The sequence below is a fragment of the Ursus americanus genome, chromosome 11 (genome assembly GCF_024610735.1).
Source record: "Ursus americanus isolate L20-20 chromosome 11, mUrsAme1.1.p, whole genome shotgun sequence".
Lineage (NCBI taxonomy): Eukaryota > Metazoa > Chordata > Mammalia > Carnivora > Ursidae > Ursus > Ursus americanus.
Window position 1 is genome coordinate 49,552,676 of NC_142137.1, and position 22,065 is coordinate 49,574,740.

The window sequence follows — 22,065 nt, forward strand, 5'->3', positions numbered from 1 at the left end:
GAAGGGGAGGGAAGGAAAGAAAGAAGAAAAATATAAAATAACTGGAAATGGCAAAAATGAAGTAAATATACAAGACATTTTTAAATTTTATCACTCTGAAAATTTTTGCCTAAAGCAAAAATAGTATTGTATGCAATATATTTGCATATAGTATATTATAGAGTTCATAGTATATGCAAAAGTAAAATAAATGACAATAATGAAATGAGGGAAGAATTGAAAGTACACTGTTATGAAGTTATTACTATATGTGAAGTGATATAGTATTTGGAAGTAGATTGTGATAGATTCAAGATGTTTATTGTAAACCCTATGTTAACATCTAAGAAGTTTTAGAAAAAGAGCTATAACTATTAAGCCAATCATGAAGATAGTTATAAAAAATAACTACCTCAACATAATAAAACTTGTATAGAAAAACCTACAGCCAACATCATACCCAGTGGTGAAAAACTGAAAGCTTTTCCTCTAAGATCAGGAATAAGACAAGGTGCTTGCTTTCACCATTTCTATTAAACATAGTATTGGAAGTTTTAGAGCAGTCAGTCAAGAAAAAGAAAGGCATCTAAATTGGAAAAAAAGAAGTAAAGTTAATCTCTCTTTGCCAAGGACACGATCTTATATGTGGAAGTCTTTGAATCAAACTATTTCAACAATTAAATTAAATATAAATGGGCTAGGAGTGTCTGGCTGGCTCAGTTGATATAGCATGCGACTCTTGGTCTTAGGGTCATGAATTCAAGCCCCATGTTGGGTATAGAGCTTGCTAAAGAAAAGAGAGAAGAGAAAGAAAGAAAGAAAAGGAAAGAAATGAAAGGGAAAGGGAAAGGGAAAGGAAAGGAAAAATGTAAATGGTCTAAACATCTAAATTAAAAGACAGATTAAATATGGTAGATATGTGAGAGACTTTGAGAAATGCACTAGGTCCAGCCTTCCTGACTTTGTAACCTATTGGATTTGGGATTCGAAGAAGAAGCTTTTCTAACTCCCAAGATCTAGGATCTTGTTACTTTCTGTATAATATTTTCAGTGACGAGTTTGTCTTTTCTTCTCCCTAAAATTTATCTTTAAAAATTTCTTCTTCTTTTTTCCTTTTTTTTTTTTTTTTAAGATTTTTATTTATTTGAGAGAGAGCAAGCGAACACAGGGAGTAGGGGCAGAGGGCAAGGGAGAAGCAGACCCCCACCCCCACCCCCTGGCTGAGCAGGGAGCCTGATATGGGGCTCCATCCCAGGATCCAGGGATCACGACCTGAGGTAAAGACAGATGCTTAACTGACTGAACCACCCAGGTGCCCCTCTTCTTCTTTTTATCAAACTAAGATGATGACCTCAACCACTATTTTTCTTTACATATCTAGCATGAATACATTTTAACACAAACATTTGTATTGTTTATAGTATTAATTTATGTTTTTGCCAAGTAGCATTAAACTCCCTTGTAGGGAGATACAGGAGATCAAGTTCTTGATGTATGTCCCTATTTTTCTCTCACTTATTTTATCTCAGTTATCTATTGCTAACAAACTCTCCCACAACTTAATGGCTTAAACATCAGTTTTTCATTGCTTACAATTCTGTGAGTCAGCAATTTGGGCTGGGCTCAGCCAAGCAGTTCTGTTGTTCTCACTTGGGGTCATTCATGTGACTCCAGTCATTGGGTAACTTAACTAGAGCTGGGTGGTCTAAGAAGGCCTCACACACATGTTTAAGGTGCATTGCTGGTTGTCGTCCTGAGTCATGTGTCTCCAGATGAGCCCAGGCTTCTTTACTTAGCCGTTGTAGGTTTCCAACAGGGCAAGAGTAAAAGCTGCCAGGCATCTCCAGGACTAGACTTAGAAGTTCACGCAGCAGTCCATCTGTTGCAAAGCAAGTCATGAGGCCAGCTCAGATTCAAAGAGTAAGAAAAATAGACTCCACTTCTTGATGGGAGTAGCTACAAAGAATTTGTAACCATTTAATATCTATCACATTAACCTTTTGTTGGTAGAGTTGGTAGTTTACGTTATTTTTGACATATTTATCCTTTATTCTCACAATATGTGGTTACGTTTACTGACTGCATATTAATTTCACCCTTTGTTCATATTTTATTCTCTTAGGAAGTATCTTCCTCTCACCTTTGAGAAAGTACCTTTCCATCTGTTTTCAAAAACTTGTTGTCTCTTGTGATCTTAACAGCTGTTGGACTTTGCTGACATTACTTTAGGTCTTTGTGTCTTAATATATTCTCTGTCTTAAAAGAGATTTATCTGAGTTCTTATACTTATAATTCCTCTTTCTTTTTAGCTTCTTCTTTCTTGGAGATCTGAAAAATGAGGTCCAAAAGCATTCTTATATTATACCTCCTTTCTTCTTGGCGAACGTAAGATCTTGTCTTTAAAGGTTAAAAACTTGACAAATAAGTATCTAGGGTCATTCTTTGAGGATAATTGCTGAGAAATGCTCTATCCCCTCTCTTGTTAACCAGGCTAAAGTTACCTTTCAGTTCAGAAAATTTTTCTTTGATTTTTTCCCTCTGATCATGATTTGTACAGCCCTGGCATTTTCTCTTTTTTCTCTTATCCTTATTATTTCTAAATTGGATACCCTTTTTCTGTTTTTAGGCGTATGATTCTGGACCTGTAATATACCCATTTGTATAATTGGGATTTTCTGTGTTAATATATTTTTAGAATTCCTGACTTTGTGCTCCGTAGTATCAACTCTGCTCCTTTGAATACTCATTGATATTTAGTTTAGTATTTATAATCTGAATATAGGTTTACATATTGTTACACATGCCTTTTGGGAGACAGTTATTTCTCTTTTTAATCTCTTTTAAAGTAGACTTTATTCATTCCGAAATAGAATCTCTATATGTTTAATAAAGTTAATCTTTTTTCTCATAATGAAATTGGGAAATTACAGTCAGAAGGGAAAAGATTACCCATGGTTCTGCCGCTTTAGAAAGAATCTCTGTTATACCATATTAATATGTTTGTTTTCAGTCTTTCTTTTTAGACATTTTTATTTGAAGTATAACATCCTTGTTGGAAAATGCACATATTTTAAGTGAACAGCTTAATAAGTTATCAAGAAATGACTGCACCTGAGTAACCAGCATTCAGGTTAATATATATAACCCTACCAGAATCCCAGAAAGTTCTCTTCTGCTTCCTTCCACATCTTGCCCCCCCATCCTTCCCAAAAGTAACTACTCTTCCAGTCGTTCCCCATATGTATGCATGTTTTTCATAGTTGTGGTTATATTACATATATAAATCCATCTTCTGGGACTCCTAAAATTCTTGGTAAATATAATCTTTAATGAGCGAATATCCTAGACTATCCATGATAGGAACATGTATGCATTTTATAACGATTTTTTTAAAAAAGGGCAAAAGAAATTTCGTATATTTTTATTTTGTTTCAGTGGAAGATGCTTAGATTTGGCTCTGATTTAAACTAGTTCCATAGATGTGTTTTTAAAAGTGTCTTTGACTTTGTTGACATTTTAGTAAAAAAATAATAATAATAATAAGCAATTCAATTCAATTCATTCAACTGAGGTTAAGCCCAAAAAGGTCACATATTTTGAAGCATTATGTTGTATACCTAAAACTAATGTAATGTTATGTGTTAATTAATGTCAATTAAAAAAAATAAATTTGTAAAGAAATTTTTAAAAATTAGGTGTCATTTAAAAATTCAGCTCAGGGGCGCCTGGGTGGCTCAGTCGTTAAGCGTCTGCCTTCGGCTCAGGGCGTGATCCCAGCGTTATGGGATCGAGCCCCACATCAGGCTCCTCTGCTGGGAGCCTGCTTCTTCCTCTCCTACTCCCCCTGCTTGTGTTCCCTCTCTCACTGGCTGTCTCTTTCTGTCAAATAAATAAATAAATAAATAAAATCTTAAAAAAGTAATAATAAAATAAAAAATAAAAAAATTTTTTTCAGCTCATATTTTTATTGAGATCTCTGTTCCCACAATCTCAGATACCAGCTTTACAAGTTGACAGTGGATAAACATATTTTGTGATTCTCAGTATGAAGTTGGAAAATTCAGTTTTAAAAGAAGACCAGCATTATTGGTAGTTAAGATAACTAAATCTGTACCACCTTTTATCTGAAGTGATAATTTTTGCATCTGTCACAGACTAGCTTAGGAGTTGAAAAGAACATGTGCCAGAAGCATCCAGTGTGTTTCCTCTTCGATGCTTTCAGAATTGTGTGATTTCTAGCTGAAAATTATATAACAAGGGCCTGTTTTCCCCTAGCTGTAAAACATTCCTCGGCCCAGCTTGGTAGGACCTTGGTGCATCCCTAAGGTGGATGTGTTAACCTTTGTCTACCACCTACTGTGCTTCATGGACAACCCTTGCAGTGAGAGCTTCCAGAATGACTGACATCTTTGTCTCTGCTGCCTCGGCTCCCAATCCTGAATCACCCACTTTCTCACTCATTGTCATTGCTTCTGAGAAACCAAGCAAAAATGCTGACTTAGCACACTACAAATTATTTTTTCACAAAAATTTCATCTGGGCTCTTGGTCCTACTCAACTTACATTTGAAGTCATTTTGATTTTCTAGCCCATTCTCCATAACATCTTTTCTCAGCCTCCCACAGTATCATTAACACTCTGGACACGTGACCTTACTTGCTACTTAATTGTAAAAATAGATAAGAATGAATATCTTCTTCCAGCTCTGTCACCTCACAATATTTTATGTTCGATCTCTGTTTCTCCCCTTTCCAGTGGATTCCTGATTTTCTCACTGGCTTCTCCATACAGGTCTTTGCTTCCTCGATGTACACTGTGCTTTTAGATCTTCAGTCAGTTCTGTTCTCTATTTTCAAAACTCACTTGACCTCACTGTCCTATCTTCATACCAGTAAAATTGGCTTTTCTTCCATTATTAGACATCAAGAATTAGTAGGTTTACCTGTTGCTTTTACTCTCTCAAAATCAACATTCTCTTTTTATGCCCTTGTATCTGTCTCCCTTTCATCATTCAATTGAAGTTAAGCCCAAAAAGGTTGCCAGGAAACCCGTGAAAACCAAGTTAGCATTTTTCCCAGACTTCCTTCTTCTTTAGCTATATGATTTAGATTTGTTTAAAGAACAAATCTTCTCATCCTATTGCTTTAATGCTAACTGTACTAACCTCATCTTCTTTACCACTTTGCCAAATGTCTTCATCTCCAGGTTCTTCCTTACCATCCTTAAAAAGTAGACATCCTTTAATATCCAATTCATTTAATTATATGCTAGTAATGCATGCCCCATTTATCCAGTTGCATTTACTGTGTGGTTGCAATAGATGTCTTACCTTTCCTCTGATATTCCTAACTGTACAATTGATTGCATGATGGACCAGACCTGAGAAGTCATTCTAGTTTTCTTGTCTCCCTAAATTTAAGTGGGTCGCAAGTTTATAAATTGCTCCTCACCTATATTTCTGAAATCTGGACCATTCCCTTCGAGCTTCACTGCCTTAGGTAATTTATTGTATCTCTGCCATGGTTGCTGCGGTAATCTCCTAACTGGTCTCCAAGCTCTTTGCATCATTCCACCAATTCTCAGCGCTGCTCCTGGGGAGAGCTTTCCATAATGCAAATCTGATTTTGTTAGTCCTTGACCTGAAATATATCAGTGGCTTCATTGAAGGTCGAAACAAGATGAGAATTACCATCTTCACTATAATAGTCAACATGGTTCCAAAAGGTGTAGCCAATTAGTAATAGAAAAAAACAAAATGGGATATAAATATCTTTAAAAGGTAGAAATATTGACAAAGGTATTCATATCAACTCCATATGATTGTCAGTGTTATATTCCAGAACATCAACTTTAAACCTATTAAAAATTATGAGTTCAATAAGATCAGTAAAAATAAATGTGCAAAAATGAATATCATGTAGATGTCAGTAATCAAGTTAGAAAATAAAATGGGAAAAATTACATTTGCGTGGCAGCAACTGTGTGTGCATGTGTGTGCATTTGTGTGTAATACGCAGAGGAAAGATAGTTTTTGATATGCAGGATTCTAGATAAAGAAATTATGTATCTTTAATAAGGGACTTTTTAAAGATTAATTTATTTGAGAGAGAGAGAGAACAAGCAGGAGGGGCAGAGTGAGAGGGAGAGAATCCCTAGCAGACTTCCCACTGAGCAGGGAGCCCGAGGTGGGACTCAATCCCAGGACCCCAAGATCACAACCTGAGCCAAAATCAAGAGTCAGATGCTTAACTGACTGAGCCACTCAGGTGCCCCAAGTCTCAATTTTTAATGTTGCTTCTAAGATTCACTATAATCTGCATTGCTTTCTAATCTTATTTCCCACCATCCCATGTAATTTTGTTATTTGTCATCTCCATGTGTTTGCCCCTGTTTCCCCCACTCTTCCCCATTTCTGCCTGCACGAAGGATTTCTGCCTTTCAGAGTCCAGTACAAGTTCTTCTCTTCCTTCTCTCCTTTTTTTTTTTTCAGTAAATATTTGAGCATCAGCTCTGTGTCAGGAGATACATAGATTAATGCTAATTACCTGATAGATATGTACTAAATAAATATTGAATAAATGAGTGAATGAATGAATGAAAAGGATTTTTTTTAGTATATCAGTCCTCTCTTTCCTTACTTTTACCTAAACTCCATAATCATTAACATAATAACCCATGTTCTTCTCTGTAGTCACTTCCTCCTGTAAGTTGGTTGAATGAGTAAAACCTGTTCTTTTTTTCTTAATTACTGGTTTAATTTTTTTTAAGATTTTATTTATTTGAGACAGAGAGCGAGTGTGCATGAGCAGAGTGAAGGGCAGAGGGAGAAGCAGACTCCCCGCTAAGTGGGAAGCCCGATGTAGGGCTCAATCCCAGGACTCCGGGATCATGACCTGAGCTGAAGGCAGATGCTTAACTGATTGAGCCAACCAGGCGCCCCAAACCTGTTCTTTCTTTAGCCCATAATTTAATACACTGCAACATAATAACTGGGCTGCTTTTTCCAAATTTAGAGTTGACTATTAGGGATTTCTTTCATTCTCTCTTCATCCTTCTGCCCGTTCCTCTTGTTCATTTTTACTAAAAAGGCCATGTGTCACACAGATAATTACAGTAAATTGAGCAAGTTTCTCAAGGGCAAAAGCAATTGTCCACAAAATTGAGAGTGATATGAAATTTCTATTCTGTTTTTCAAGAAGCCTTCATTATATGCTTTAAAGAATTGACATGGCGAGAAATTCGTATTTCTAATTAGTGTGCTTTTTCTTAAAACTTAGGAATATTTGTTTTGCTATTAAAAGTGGAAATAAAATAACTAAAAATTGAACTTATATGGAGTTTTATCCTATTGGTTATTGTTCACTACCTAGAACATAGAAGATTTTAAAAATAATGAAGAAGATTCTGTCTTCAAGTGTTACATTAAGTAAAGAAATATAACATTTTGACAAACCATTTTTCCTATAATGTTGGTTACTTTAATTCTGAGTTTTAATGAAAAGATTTGCATTTTGATGTGAGATTAAAGGAAATTCAGAGAGCATAGGGATGACAGGTACTACAGTGGAGGCTTGCAGGGTAAGGAATAAATTTTCCACGCGCATATCCTTGCGCAGAAGAGGTAGATCCTGGAGGCTTCTACCCTGTGGTCTCCGCATGCACACTCACCGTCGGGGGAGAGGGTCAAACAAGATAGGCCTTGGCAGTCAGCCCTGGAGAAACCCTAGACGGGAGTCAGACACGAGTCAGAAAAAAGCCTGTCTCCAAAGATTAAGAGTTTCATGTGAGGAGTTACAATGCAGTTTAGTTGTTTTAAAGCTAGAACTTTTAGGTCTTCATTTATTCTTATTTATTCCACTGCCTAGAACACTTGCCTTCTCTCCGTTGTGTCCCCACCCCACAAACAATAGCAACACCACATGCTGTCTGGCCGAGGCGTCCTTCTCCTGTAAGCCACAGCCTGGACGATGTTTCTTCCTGAATGTATCCACTTTCCTCACATCTCGTTATAGTGACCGTTCCTTCTCCTGCAGCTCTTCTCCTGCACCCTGTAACTCTTCTATCATTGTCCAGATTTCTCTGCATTGTAGGTGTCTGTTTATCCATCTCTTTGCCGGACTCCAGATCTGTGGGTCGGAGACCAGGACCATCTTGTTAACTGTAGTGTCCTCAGCATGCTTCTGACAGAGGACATGCTCAATAAATATTTGTTAAATAAATGGATGAATATAAATGTGTATGTATATATATGAATTATGTTTTAGATAGCTTTGTATTGTGGAGGAATACCAGACTAAGAGCTCTTGGGAAATAAAAGAAGGCTCCCTGTGAAATCTCTTTAAATAACATTCATGACGCTCAAAAATCCCATATATTCCCCATTCCTGTACAACTTGTTGCCTTCACCTAGATCTCTGACCTCACACCAGGCTAGGTGCTCCTTACCATGGGTGAGGCTCTACTCCAGAAAATCTGTGGAGGAGGAAAACCACTGCTCATACATGGGAATCACTCACTCATTCATTCATTCATTCATTCATTCATTCATTCAAACAGTATTTACTAAAGGTTTACTATACAAAACATAGGAATACAGATTTGACCGAGATATATAATTGCTGAAAATCATATTCAGGTTTAATTATACAAAAATGTTTACATCCATATGTGCATGTGGTTAGAGAACAGAAACCGTATTACCCAGCATGCTCTCATTTTCTCCCTAGTTACCATAAAGCACAAGCCTAATTTATTCTGCAAGTGTTGTAATGTGCTCAGCTCTGATGCCTGAAAGCTTTTGTTCCATTTGTTCCCTTTAGAACAGACATTTTTCCCTTGAATCTGTATTTATTTTATTTGGCCCTGTGCATTAATCTATAAACCACTTAAGCCTATTTAGAACTCAGCAGGGTGGAAATATCAAATAAAAAAATAAATCAACCTATTGGTTTTAACCATAGCTTACGTGATTAATAAAATTGTCTTATGTGTTTTAAGTAGAAGTTCTGGATACTGCCTCATGTAGAACAGGATCGGGAAGCTACATGAACTTTGGGGGTAGGAGTGCTTCAGGTGGAGCTAGTGTTGTTCTTTAAAGATTGTTCAGTCATGTTTTTTTCTCCTTAGTCCTCCTCCCAATTCACTATCTTCCTACCACATATCAGCCTACTAGATTTGAAACTTCGATTTCAAATTAATGTGAAAATATGGCACAAGATGTTTTCCATTTTATTAGTTGCAAATGAACCTCTTCTTTCTCAAGAAAGGAAGAGAATTATCCCTCAAGAATATTTGAATCCTGCTAAATTTTGGTTTCGTTCGTTCATTCATTCATTCATTCATTTTTTAATGTTTGATCAACAGTAAAAAATTCCTGCACATAGGTACTACCAAAGAACTCCGGGTTTGTGCACATGACAAAGGCCAGTTAAGACAATTGATCTACATCAGAGGTTCTGTATCAGAGGTTCTCAATTCTGGCTGCATTTTAGAATGTTCCCTAGGTGGTTATGATGCTCAGCTGGGGAATGCTTGGAATTAACCTTTGGGGTCAGGGGTTGAGAAGCTGAAGAAAATGATTGAGTCTCTCTCCCCTTCCCCCACAAATGTGTATCCACACAAAGTGTTGCATCTATAGACTCTCTGAATCCCTCTGTGGACTTGATTTGAAGATCCTAGGCTGTGCGTCAGCCCTAGGTGATATCAATGAAGCTGATCCCAGGACCACACTTTGAGAACAAGTACTTTGAGGATGGAGAACCGTCTTCTGTGTTTTCACACGTCCTCCAGGTGATTCTAATGCACACTAACTCCCGAGAACCACTACCCTATAGAAATGCTTTCAGGACACTACAGTTGAATAGTATACTTTTGGCTTATTTGAGGGTTGAGATGTTTATTTTAAAAACAGCCATATGAAGAATGACTTTGTATCTCTTGTAAAACCACTCTTTTGATGCTGAATGACTTTTATAATGGAAGCATAGTATGTATTTCTCTTATAGCCAGGCAAGTGCTAGGAAAAACTTGATCTCGTCTGATGAACTGGTAAACTGATCCTGATATTTGCATTTCTTACTTTATTGTTTGCTTTTTTTTTACCTTTGCTGCCAGGAGGTATAGAGCTCAATTTCATGCCCAATTTTAGCAATTATTCTTAGCTTTTTTCCTAGTATAATTATCTGCCCAATTCTCTCCATTTCATGTTTGTTCTTTTAATGAAATGGCTTTTCTGTTACTATGTCATCTCCTATGAGGAAGCAAGGGTTATTGTATTCCACAGAAATAATGATTTCCCTGTTGAGACAAATAAGCTGTATCCTGTATGTGGCCATGTTAAAGGATAATTTTCAAAATAGGGACCATGACTCTCACACAAACGTATCATGAACGTGTATCAAAGATTTACGTAACCCCTGAAAGATTTTACAACCAGCTCAGAGGAACCAAAGAACAGACATAAACAGGCAAGCACTAAAGGCTGAAATGAATTTACCTAATAGGTGCAGAACTGGTCAATATCCACAGGGCAAGAAAATGTAATGTTTGGAATTATTTCTGAGGGAAAAGGGGAGGCATCAGTTGCGTCTCCACAGGACAACATTCATTTGCAACTTTAATGAATGAGAATCATTTGATTACTATCAGTTTTCCATAACTTTCAATGTTGTAAAATAATCCAGTCAAAGACAATGAAAGGCATAGACCCCTACAGAATGAGGTCACCCTGTGGGGCCCTAGGACAATGCCAGCATTTCACTGAAACAACACCCAGCAGTCTTTTTGCTGATTGCAGTCTTTCAGTTTTTCCTGACAGCAAGGTCATGGGCAAAGAAGTGAGTCCCTGTATGGGAGACTGAAACTGAGAAAGAGGATCTTTAGTAGATGAGAAAGGAGACACCCTATTATCTCTTCTCGTTCTCCATCCCGAGTCTGGCCTTGAAGGAGTCTCCGTAGCCAGGAGTATATTCCTGGAGATGGGACGGAAAGATGGCTTTTGTCGTGAAGAAGTATGAGAGGAGCTAGGGAAGATTCCTCACTTTGTTTGACCAGCTAAAGAATGAGTCAGTCTCATCCTGTAAAGCAGATTGTTTATTTTCATGCCATTTGCTTTACTTATCTTTCAGTCTTTTTGTTAATGCTTATTTTGAAGTCTTTTTTTTTTTTTTTTTAATGTCTTTAAGCCTGGCCTCAGATGAGTAGTAGGGGCCATTAAGAGAGAGCCTTGTGTTTACTCTCAGTGACAGAATTAAGCGGGAAGCAGAGCCTCCAGAGGCCATGAGGTGGTGATGACCATCCGTGAGGACCCTGCCCACTACCACCAGGGACCACACCGCCATCTTTCCTTACCAGGAAGTCCACTGTGCCTACCTCGGGAGTCAGGCACCTCTTTGTTAGTTTAGTAAAGCGCTTTTCTTCTTACCTTATTATTATTTTTTATTACAAACTTTTTAAAAAATATTTTACTTATTTATTTGACAGAGAGAGAGACAGCCAGCAAGAGAGGGAACACAAGCAGGGGGAGCGGGAGAGGAAGAAGCAGGCTCTCAGCAGAGAAGCCCGATGTGGGGCTCGATCCCAGAACGCCGGGATCACGCCCTGAGCCAACGGCAGACGCTTAATGACTGAGCCACCCAGGCGCCCCTATTACAAGCTTTTTTAAACTTGTGGCTCTAGCTGGAGTTTAGTTAATTAGTTAATGGAGAAATATTATTTGCTTTCATTTGAATCAGCTATTCATAATTATATATCATCACAGTTTGAGGTCTTTTTGATTTTACCAATTAATTAATAGATTTATGAACATTTGCTGATTCATTGGCCTTGATATTTGTTAGGCATTTAAGTTCTGAGTAAATAAGTCCTGAGTAAACAACGTATGGAAAGGTTTAGCACTTGAAAAAATACACATAGATGAGACAGGGGTAAATTAATGTAAAGATCTCTGTGTCCCATGATATAAAAACTGATAACTGCAGGATTAGGCAGATAATGATGTCAGTTTTCCTTTTACGAGGCACTTATTTCTGGTGGGCAGACTCAACAGATTTCGGTTCTGGTTCCAGCCCTGCTACTTCCGTATGAACATGAGAAAACTTTATTCTCTGCAGTCTTTATCTGCAAAATACATTCATTGAGTCATCACTATGTTATAGCAAGACATGGTCTATGCCCTCAAAGAGCCAGAGACGCACATGTCAATAAATAAGTACAGCCAAATAGCATAGGTGCTGTGAATGACTTCATAGAGGGAGTGATGCTTAACCCGATTCTTCAAAAGAGAGGTATCCTCTCCAGGCAGAACAAGGCGATGGAGAGAGGGGAAGGGAGAGAGAAGAGAGGTCACTCAGGGGAGGGGATGAGTAAAAGGACAAGAGCATGGAGGCAGGAACAAGAGGCTGGGATTGAGTGTGTGGGCCCGGTGCAATAAGAAACGAAGTAGGTGGCAACCAGATCTTGAAGAGTCTGGTGTTTATGCTTATGTCTCTACTGCTCTCTGTAGCTGGGATCGTGATCTGAAATACTGTTAGTGAGTGATAAGGAGTTAATATGTTCAGATCAATCTGAGTGGTTCTTGTACTCGTGACAGCCAGGTAATTTGACTGTCCACTAAGACTGTGAGTTCCTTTATGAAACTTGGAGCCTTTGTAACCATTAAAGGGTGGGAAATAGAGTGCAAATACCTTTAGCCAAAATCTCTCTCATGCCACTTCATCCTTCATGTCACTGTCTACATTTTTGGGGGTTTTTTTAATTGTGGAAAATTTCACACATAAAAAGTTAACAAGATAGGATAATGAACTCCTTTGCCTTCCCCAGCTTCAACAATTATCAACATTCTTGTTTTATTTATTCTTCTACTCGTGTCTTACCCGTGTTCAGTTATTATTATTATTGTCATTATTATTCTTACTATATTTAGGTATCAGTTGCATTCGTCCAAATGTACAAGTCTTAGATCTATGTTTTGACAGACAGGTGCACTGTGTAATCTACATCCTATCACAATATAGAACATTTGCATCTTCCTCCAAAATGCTCTTCTCTTTCTAGTCTCCCCCTATCCTCACCTCTACCTCCAGCTGAAAAAACAAAACAGTGCCCTATTTTTTAAGTTTTGCCTGTTTTAGAACATATATGATGGAATGTCCTGTAAATTACTCTTGTTTTTGGCTTCTTTCACACAACTTAATGTCTGTGAGATTTATTGGGTTGTCTGTTGGGTTGCTCAGCAGCACTCCATTGTAGGAATTTGCTACAATTTGTTATCTTCTTTTGTCAAGGGATATTTTAGTTGTTTTCGGTTCTGTGCTATTGTGAATTTCATTGCTGTGAACATTCGTGCTATACATTGTTTCATAATGCCGTTTTCATTTGTCTAGGATAAACCTCTAGAAGTGGAATTACTGAGTTTAAAGATAGGTATATGCTTAACTTCATAAGAAACAGCCAAGTTTCCCAAAGTGGTTGTAGCAGCAAGTGTGTGGAAGTTATAGCTGCACTGCATCCCTGGTGACATTTGATATTGTCTGCCTTTGATTTTAGCCGTTCTTATGAGTCTGTGGTGGTATCACAATGTGGTTTTTATTTGCATTTCCCTGATGCCTAATGATGTTGAACATTTTATTTTTCATCTGCTTATTGGTCATATATCTTTTTTTGTCTGTTAGTAAAGTATTTTGCCCATTTTTAATTGGGTTGTCTTTTCATTATTGAGTTATAGTAGTTCTTTATATATATTCTGGATACACATTGTCAGATGCATTTGTTTTGGGAGCATTTTCTCCCACTCTATGTATTATGTATTTATTTTCTTAATGGTGTCTTTTGATGAGCAAAAGTTTTATTTTCAATTGCACCTAACAAATTTTTGTGGCTATTGCATTCTGTGTCCTGTCTAAAACATCTTTACTAATCTTTAGATTAAGAATATATTCTATGTTTTCTTCTCAAAGCTTTATACTTTTAGCTTTTATATTTAGGCTCATGGCCCATCCGCCTGAAATTAGTTTTTGTTTATGGTGTGAAGTTGGGGCTGAGGTTCATTTTTTTTTTTCCATATGGATATCCATTTCTAGCACCATTAGTTGTAAAGACTTCCCTTCCCTGTTGAATTGTTCTGGTACGTTGGAGGGAAAGTTATTGTCCAAGTGTTGGGTCTATTCCAGAGCTCTATGCCGTTCCTTGATCTACTTGTATATCCTTATGCCAATATTACACTGTTTTGATTACTATAATCTTATGGTAAGTCTTGAGTTAGATAGTATCAGTACACACTTTTGCTGTTCTTTTTCAAGATTTTTTTCAGCTATTCTAGGTCCTCTGCATTTCCACATAAACTTTAAAAGTCGCCTTGTCCATTTTCATTAAAAAGCCTGCTGGGATCATGAATTCTTTATAAATTATTTGGGGGAGAATTAAATTCAGAACAATATTGAACCCCTGGACGTATTTCCTCATTTATTTAGGCCTCTTCAGTTTCTCTTGGCAGTGTTTTTGTTTTCAGTGTGGCTGTTTTGCACGTCTTTTATTGAATGGGTTACTAAGTGCTTTGTTATTTGATACAATTGATTTTATTTTTAATTTTTTTTTCTTAAAGATTTTATTCATTTATTTGATGGGGGGTGGGGGAAGAGAGCACAAGCAGGGGGAGTGGAAGAGGGAGAATCAGGCTCCCTGCTGAGCCAGGAGCCTGATGAGGGACTTGATTCCAAGACTCTGGGATCATGACCTGAGCCAAAGGCAGACCTAACTGATCGAGCCACCCGGGCGCCCCACAATTAATTTTATATATTAATCTTACACTCTGAGACATTGCTATACCCACAAACCTTTTAACACCCAGTTCCTGAGCACCATGGACTTTCCTCCCCTCATGTTTGTATGACTTTTTAGACTTGAATGTCTTTGTCGCCCATGTCTGCCCCTAAAGAGGGCCGGGGAATGCCGCAGCATTTGTGAAGTCTTCTGACACCACCCCACCTGGATTCAGATAGTCCCTCCTCTGAGAGTTTCTCTTAGAGCACTTCCCACCGCAGGTCTTGGATGAACCATTCTTGCCCTCCGTGAAGGCAAGAGCTGTACTTTATCTCCTTTCTGTCCCCACAATACCTAGCATGGTGTGTTGGTTCCTAGTTTAGGAGTGGGTTTTTTCAACATGTATCTTGGGACATATAGGGGATGATGTAGTCTTGGGGTGAGGTGGGGCTGAGGTGAAGTCGTGGGGAGGCAGGAAATCCTTACAGGCATTTCCATCAATTGGAAACAATCCCCAGAGTGTATCCGAAAGAGGGAAGTTAGACCTTCTTCCTATTTAAAATAATGTTTACCAGTGGGTGATCTGCTTCCACTCTCAATTACTTGAGCTTTTGCTGCCAGTCTGGAATGTTTGTAGATTACGTTTCTTCTTACTTCCTTTTTATTTTCTAGGTGGCTGATTGTGCTTGGGACGAAACAATAAAGATATATGATCCTGTTTGCCTTACTATGCCTGCTTGAGATGTACTCCCCCAGTCAGAAGCAAAGAAGACTGGCTGAGAGCTTCTTAACAGGAAATAAATGAACTATCGATAACATAGATATTATGCTTTTATGTGCTATTCAGATTTCAAATTTTAAAAATTTACCCTGGAATCATTTTGAGGCAGCTGATAAAGACTTTGGCTCACTATTTAAGCCGGGTACATAAGCCATATTTCTTAAAATCCCAAGGAATAATTGATGTTATGGTACCTCTTGTAGTGTCTCTTGAAATGTAATCTCTGTATTGTAAAATGGATTCAAATATGGGAGATCTGTAGATTATATTGATAGTGATATATTTCATTTTTAATTTTTCATTTTTGATGTAAAATATAATCACTGCTATTGGTAAAAATTAAAATAAACTGCATCTCTTGATTACTTATGAAGTTATGACATCCTAGCAAGTTTGCTTTTTCTTTTTCTTTCTTTTTTTTTTTTTTTTAATTTATTTGACAGAGATAGAGACAGCCAGCGAGAGAGGGAACACAAGCAGGGGGAGTGGGAGAGGAAGAAGCAGGCTCATAGCGGAAGAGCCCGATGTGGAGCTCGATCCCACAACGCCGGGATCACGCCCTGAGCCCAAGGCAGACGCCCAACCGCTGTGCCACCCAGGCACCCCAAGTTTGCTTTTTCTAATACAGTATATATATATGAATACATACTATATATAGTAGAGAGGTATCTGTGGTTCAGTAACAGGGCTCTAATAGAAATTTGATTTATTCAGCAGTATTTATTGAGCACCTCCTATGTTCTTGACACACAGACTGAATGAGGTGGTCTCAAGGACTCGTGGCATGTTTAAGAACATGGAATGCTCTGAGTTAAAAGCTTACATGTTTTTTACATCTATTCAAATCTTTTTAGATGTCATAACCTTGACTCTATATTTCTCTCTTTCTACTTCTCTGCTATCAATTAAAAAAACAAACAAAACTGGTCACTTACAAAAAGTTTCTTAGGTCCTACTAAATTTCAAGCAGTTACCCTTGAAACTAGCCCTGTCATGCCATAAACCCTCCTCAGTCAGTACCTTCCTAAATCTCCTTGAAAAATCTCTAAGTGCAGATGACCTGTAAAAAAAAAAAAAAAAAAAAAAGGGAAAAGGGAAAAATTGGCAAAACAAACAACTTTGCATAACATTTATATTTTTATATACTATTAAAATATAAATGGCAAAAATTGTCATTAAATTTTTAACAAGTTTTTGAGAATTTTAAAGAGCAAAATATATTTGTAGTAACAACAAAAATTAAAATATATGTATATTGTCTAATTTATATATTTATATTACATATTTGTTTACTTGTCCCAGAAAAAAAAATTGACAGCTTACAACATACAAGAACAAGACCACGTAATAGAACAAAAGGAGCATAAAGTGAAGCCGTGAGTGGGGCTTGAATATCTATGCCTCAAAGTCCTAGTTGCTCCTGGCGGCATAAATGCCTGGTTGAGTACACAATTAAGTGCCCAAGAGCTAGCGGCAAGGACTTTGTCCTAGTCCCAGGCATGGCCCTCGTACCATACCTGGTGCATAGAAGGTGCTCACGAAATATTTGTTACATGAATGAATGTACTCAGGGAACAGCACAACTTTTTTTAGTTCTTAGACCAATCAGTACAAATTGTTTTGGGAAGGCCCCGTAAAGAGGGCACTGCTTTCTTAACATGAGTATAATGTCAGGATCAGGCGGTCAGACACATCCTTAGGGCTGTCTCTATAATAAGGCTCATGGAGCTGTTTCTCAGTTCCCTCCAGAACCAGAGGCATCACACCCAGCACAGTTCAGTAAAAGCAGGTTCACAGTGGGGGTCTCTCTATCAGCTGGATTTATCATAGACCTTTAAAAAGACCTCACCAGCTCACATTTACAATGAAATGAAATTACTTCTTTTCCTTTGAGAATGCGAGAGATTTTATTAAAATAATCTATCATGTATCTTTTGAAACACATACTTGTGATTTAGAAACTAACATCTCTCTTGATTTCCCCCCCTCGATTTTGAGGTTGGGACAGAGGTCTGGAACACTAACTCCCTAATACTTAGGTTCTTGGAGTGCCTCAATATAAAAGAGTGTGGGTGAATGTTTATCCAGTGGGTTCCCTGGAGCTAGGATTGAAAAACTAGAAGGCAAGGTGCTGGATTCTCTCCCTGAAGAGAATTCCCAAGATTTTCAAATTCTTGGTAGTTGACAAGCCAAGCAGCCTCTGGACAGCATGTGTCTCTTGTCCAGTGAGCTCTTAGCTTTCATCCTGCCTGCCTCTCCAACTTCTTCTGTGATCTGGGCACAGTGTGAGATGATTTCTGTATGTTATTGCCTTTGATTTATATAATGTCCCTGCAAGAAAGCCCTCCCAGTGTTCCAGACAAAGAAATGAAGGCTCTCAGGAGTCTAGGAGCCCACAAGTATAGAGCTGGAACGTGAAATCTGCTGTGACTGGATCTGAAGTCTAGATTCCTAAGAAGCTGACCCAGGCTCTGGAGTGACCCTACCAAGGTACGTCACCCCCAGAAAGACCCAGGCTGAGAACCAACTGTCTCTTCTACCTATGGCACTTTTGAACTGACCAACTTAGCTATCATTTGGCTCTTCCCAAAAGGAACTCATTAATTTCTTAGCAGCCCTCTTCTTGAGTGAGATAATCCACTTAACTATCTTTTACTTCCATGTATTTACTGAAGACTTCCAAATCCGCATCTCCTGCCTCCTCCATCCAGGCCTCCCATAGCCTTTATGCTCATTTTCTTTGAACCAAACTGGTCTTGTTCCCTAACGGGCTCGTCTGGCACATGCTTTCTCATGCGTTGCCAGTACTGTCTCATGCGTTGCCAGTACTGTCTGTCTCATGCGTTGCCAGTACAGGTGCTCACGCTAAAGACTGAAATACCATTCTCGTTCCTTCCCTTTTGCCCACCTTTCTACTCTAAGACACATCACCTAAGTCCTGTCCCTTTAACCCCCAAAATACTTCTCCATTCTCTCTCCTCCCTTCAATCCAACCACCACTGCCCTGGTTCAAGCCATTGTTAAGTTTTCTCTGGACAGTCCCAGCAGACTGCCTAAGTGAGGGGTCTGTTTCTAGTTTTGTGCCCTCAGAGCCATCCTCTCCAACACAGTTGCTGGAGACAGATCTAAAAATGCGATCCGATTACATAAGTTTGAGTGTAAAACCTTTCTCTGCGTATAGGATTGCCTACAGGAAAAAGTTCAAGCTCACTAATCAGACAGCTGCGGTCCGTTGGGGCTAGCCCCTGCCTCCCTCTGCACGTTGGGGGCTAGCCCCTGCCTCCCTCTGCACGTTGGGGGCTAGCTCCTGCCTCTCTCTGCACGTTGGGGGCTAGCCCCTGCCTCTCTCTGCACATTGCTTCCCTCCACGTGGTCACCAGCTTCGTGCTCCACAGCACAGGTGTGCTCATAGACTCTCCGTATAAATAATGCAGGTTTTCAGTTCTCTCTTTGTCCAAGGTAGTCCACGTGCCTGGTTTGCCCTGCTCTTGGCTCAGTGAATTCTTTCTTTTTGATTGAAGTATAGTTGACACATAACGTTACATTGGTTTCAGGTATATATTGATATGACAGATTCTTGCCTCTCATTTGAAAGTTATGAGAAATGACTAAAGAAAAAGACTGACAACATACAAAAAATAGCAAAACACACCATTAGCAAAGCTAAGATATATTGGAAGGAATATTTGCAACATATGTAACAAATTGTTTAATAGCCATAATTTACAAAGAGCTCTCAAAAATCACTAACAACCAAACATAAAAGTGGACAAAAGATATCAATAGATAATTCATAGATGTAAAAATGCAAATGTTTGATACACTTCAAAAAAAGTGCCCAAACTTTGTCTAATTGACCACAAAGAAATGCAAATTAAAATGATTTTCTTTTTTTTTTCTTTTTTTTTTTTGCTTATCAGTTTGGCAAACACTAAAATATTGATAATATTAGTTTAAATGAAAGCACTGATGGAACGTCTGGGTGGCTCAGGTGGCTGAGCGTCCAACTCTTGATTTCAGCTCAGGTCATGATCTCAGGTGGTGGGATGAATCTCCAGGGCAGCCTCTGCACTTAAAGGGGAGTCTGCTTGAGATTCTCTCTCCCTTTGCCCCTCTGCTGCAACCCTGCTAACCCCCTCCCATGCGCATGCTCTCTTTTGCTCTCTCTCTCAAATAATTTTTTTAAAAAGTGAGAGCACTGTTACACACCTGTTTGGAAGGCAATTTGGCAGTGAAGATTTTAAATTACTGGTTGACTCAGCAGTTCCAGTTCTAGAATTCCCTGTCTGTATGCTCCCACCCCAAATACTTACAGGGTATGCAAGAACAAATGTCCGAGGGTATTCATTACATCATTGTTTGGTAACATCTAGATGCCTGTCTACTGAAGAAAGGTTATACTATGGAACAATCATCAAAAAGAATAAGGTAGTACTATGTGTCCCAACATGAAAAAATACATTGCTATCGATAGGTGTATGAGTTACCTATTTCTGTATAACAAGCACCCCAAAACATAGCAGCTTAAAACAAGAATTATTTTAGAGTTTCCATAGGTCAGGAATCCAAGGGTGGCTTAGCTGAGTGGTTCTGGCTCAGGTTTTGTCAGACAGACAGGTGAGCTGTCACCCGGGGCTGCAGGTGTCTGAAGCCCCACTGGGACTAAAGAATCAGCTTCCAAAGTCACTCACGTGGTTGTTAGCAGGCACCCATCATGTGGGACCCTCCACGGGTTGCGTGAGTGTCTCTATAGCATAGCATCTGGCTTCTTCCAGACTGAGAGACAGAAAGAAAATTCACGATGGAAGCTTCAGTGTTTTAAACCTAATCTCAGCGAGCGACACCATCGCTTCTGCTGTGTCTTATTGGTCACACAGACCAGTCCTGGTACAACGTAGGAGGGATTGACCAAAGGTGTCAATACAAGGAAGCAGGGATCTTGGGGACTAACCCATCCATGATATGCTTTTTAAAATAGTAAATTATACACAAATAGGTAGATGTCCTAACTTTATCATTTTTTAAAAGGGGAGTATGTATCTATAAATAGATATGTAAGAAAAACGTAAAGGTCTTGCGCCAGTAGCCAGCTCCGTGTAGTGGGGTTGGTGTGGGGTTGAGGGTGGGGAATATTGAAGATAGCATGTTCAGTTATTGTTACAAAGTATGTTTTCCTTTTATATACTATAATGAGAATGGGTTACTTTTACAGTTGAAAATAATGAAATAAGACCATATTTCCTTCTCCAGGATATCTGCTCTGATACCTCTTGAGAAAGCTCATTTTATTGTTCTCTTTACTGCTCTCCTGGTTCTGCCACAAGACCCCACTGTTGGATAAGCAGCATTGTGTTGCCTCACTTCCACCTGTGACTCCCTAAAGAACTAGGATGAGTGCTCATCTTTGATTCTCTGTGGCTAACCAATGCCTGGCCTCAGATACTTGCTCTATATGTTTGCCAAATGAATGAACTAAAGGATTTATTTAATGCCATCAATGTGTATTAAAGTAGCTTCAAAGATAATGGAGCTTGATACCAGTAGGTCAAATAGCTTTTTGACCCTCAGATCTACATTCTTGTTCAATTAACCTTGCTAAACATAGTAATCTTGTTTTTCCCATTTTTCTTTAGGAGCTTATCTAGTAATTGGTGTGGGAGATGGTATTAATTTTTTTTTAAATGAAAGCCCTAATGGAAAAGAATTATATGCAATAAAGTGGAGAAAATGAACTGTTTCATGCCAATGTAGGTTTCAAGTATTCAGCTAAATTTTCTTACCTAAATGAGAAGGATAAGATAGCTGAATCAGCCCCAAAATCTTTTACCGAATGTTAGTATCACAAATGGAAGCAATTATAATTGCTGGCAGAAATGAATCATTCCAAAACTAGGTCTATGCAGACAATTCTTTATTGTGCTCACTTAAGATGGCCTTTATTGGAATGGTCCCCAGAAGCGGAGATCTGTTATTTGCTGATTTCTTTAAAAAGGTAATCTTCAAGTTTTTTTTTAATGTGAGTATACTTCGTTTATATGCTTATACTACACACATACACATAATGTGACCTGTTGCTTCAGACCCCATTTCCTAAAGAAAGAACATCACTTGAAAAATGGAGTCCATGAAATAGCCAATAGCGTGTAACCATAGCTTTCATCAACAAAAACAAAGAATTTCCCAGGGAACCAGAAGCATGGATTTCAGTAAATTGCTTTCCAGCGTTATTCCTGGAAAGCTGACACACTGAGCCATTTGCAAACATTTTCTTGAGTGTCCACCTGAGGGGGGAAGGGAGGTGACCCTACTAGGCCCTAGGCAGAACTGGTTGAAACCTAGATCTCTCCCACCAGCTTGAGCTCCCAGCACATGCAAAGCTGGCCTTGAATAAGGACTGCAGTGATGCTGTCATCCCTGGAGTAAATTATTTTTCTTCTCTGGTAAAAATAATTGCGGCTTCAATATCCGGGCTGAAAGTGTCGCGTTCAGCACAGAGGGGGAAGTATGGAGGAGAAAACAAAAGAATCGCTTAAGAAATGGCTCCTGTG

At 38.5% G+C, this 22,065-nt stretch overlaps 1 protein-coding gene across 1 annotated transcript in view; it reads left to right on the top strand.

Annotated features, from left to right (window-relative positions):
• Positions 1 to 15,894, top strand: part of PEX7 (peroxisomal biogenesis factor 7) — an 83,298-nt gene extending 67,404 nt beyond the window's left edge. Inside the window, exon 10 of the mRNA XM_045814705.2 lies at positions 15,409 to 15,894. Within this exon, the coding sequence (XP_045670661.1) occupies positions 15,409 to 15,477 (69 nt within the window). The 3' untranslated portion in view covers positions 15,478 to 15,894. The remainder of the gene's footprint in view (positions 1 to 15,408) is intronic.
• The last annotated feature ends 6,171 nt before the right edge of the window (positions 15,895 to 22,065 follow it).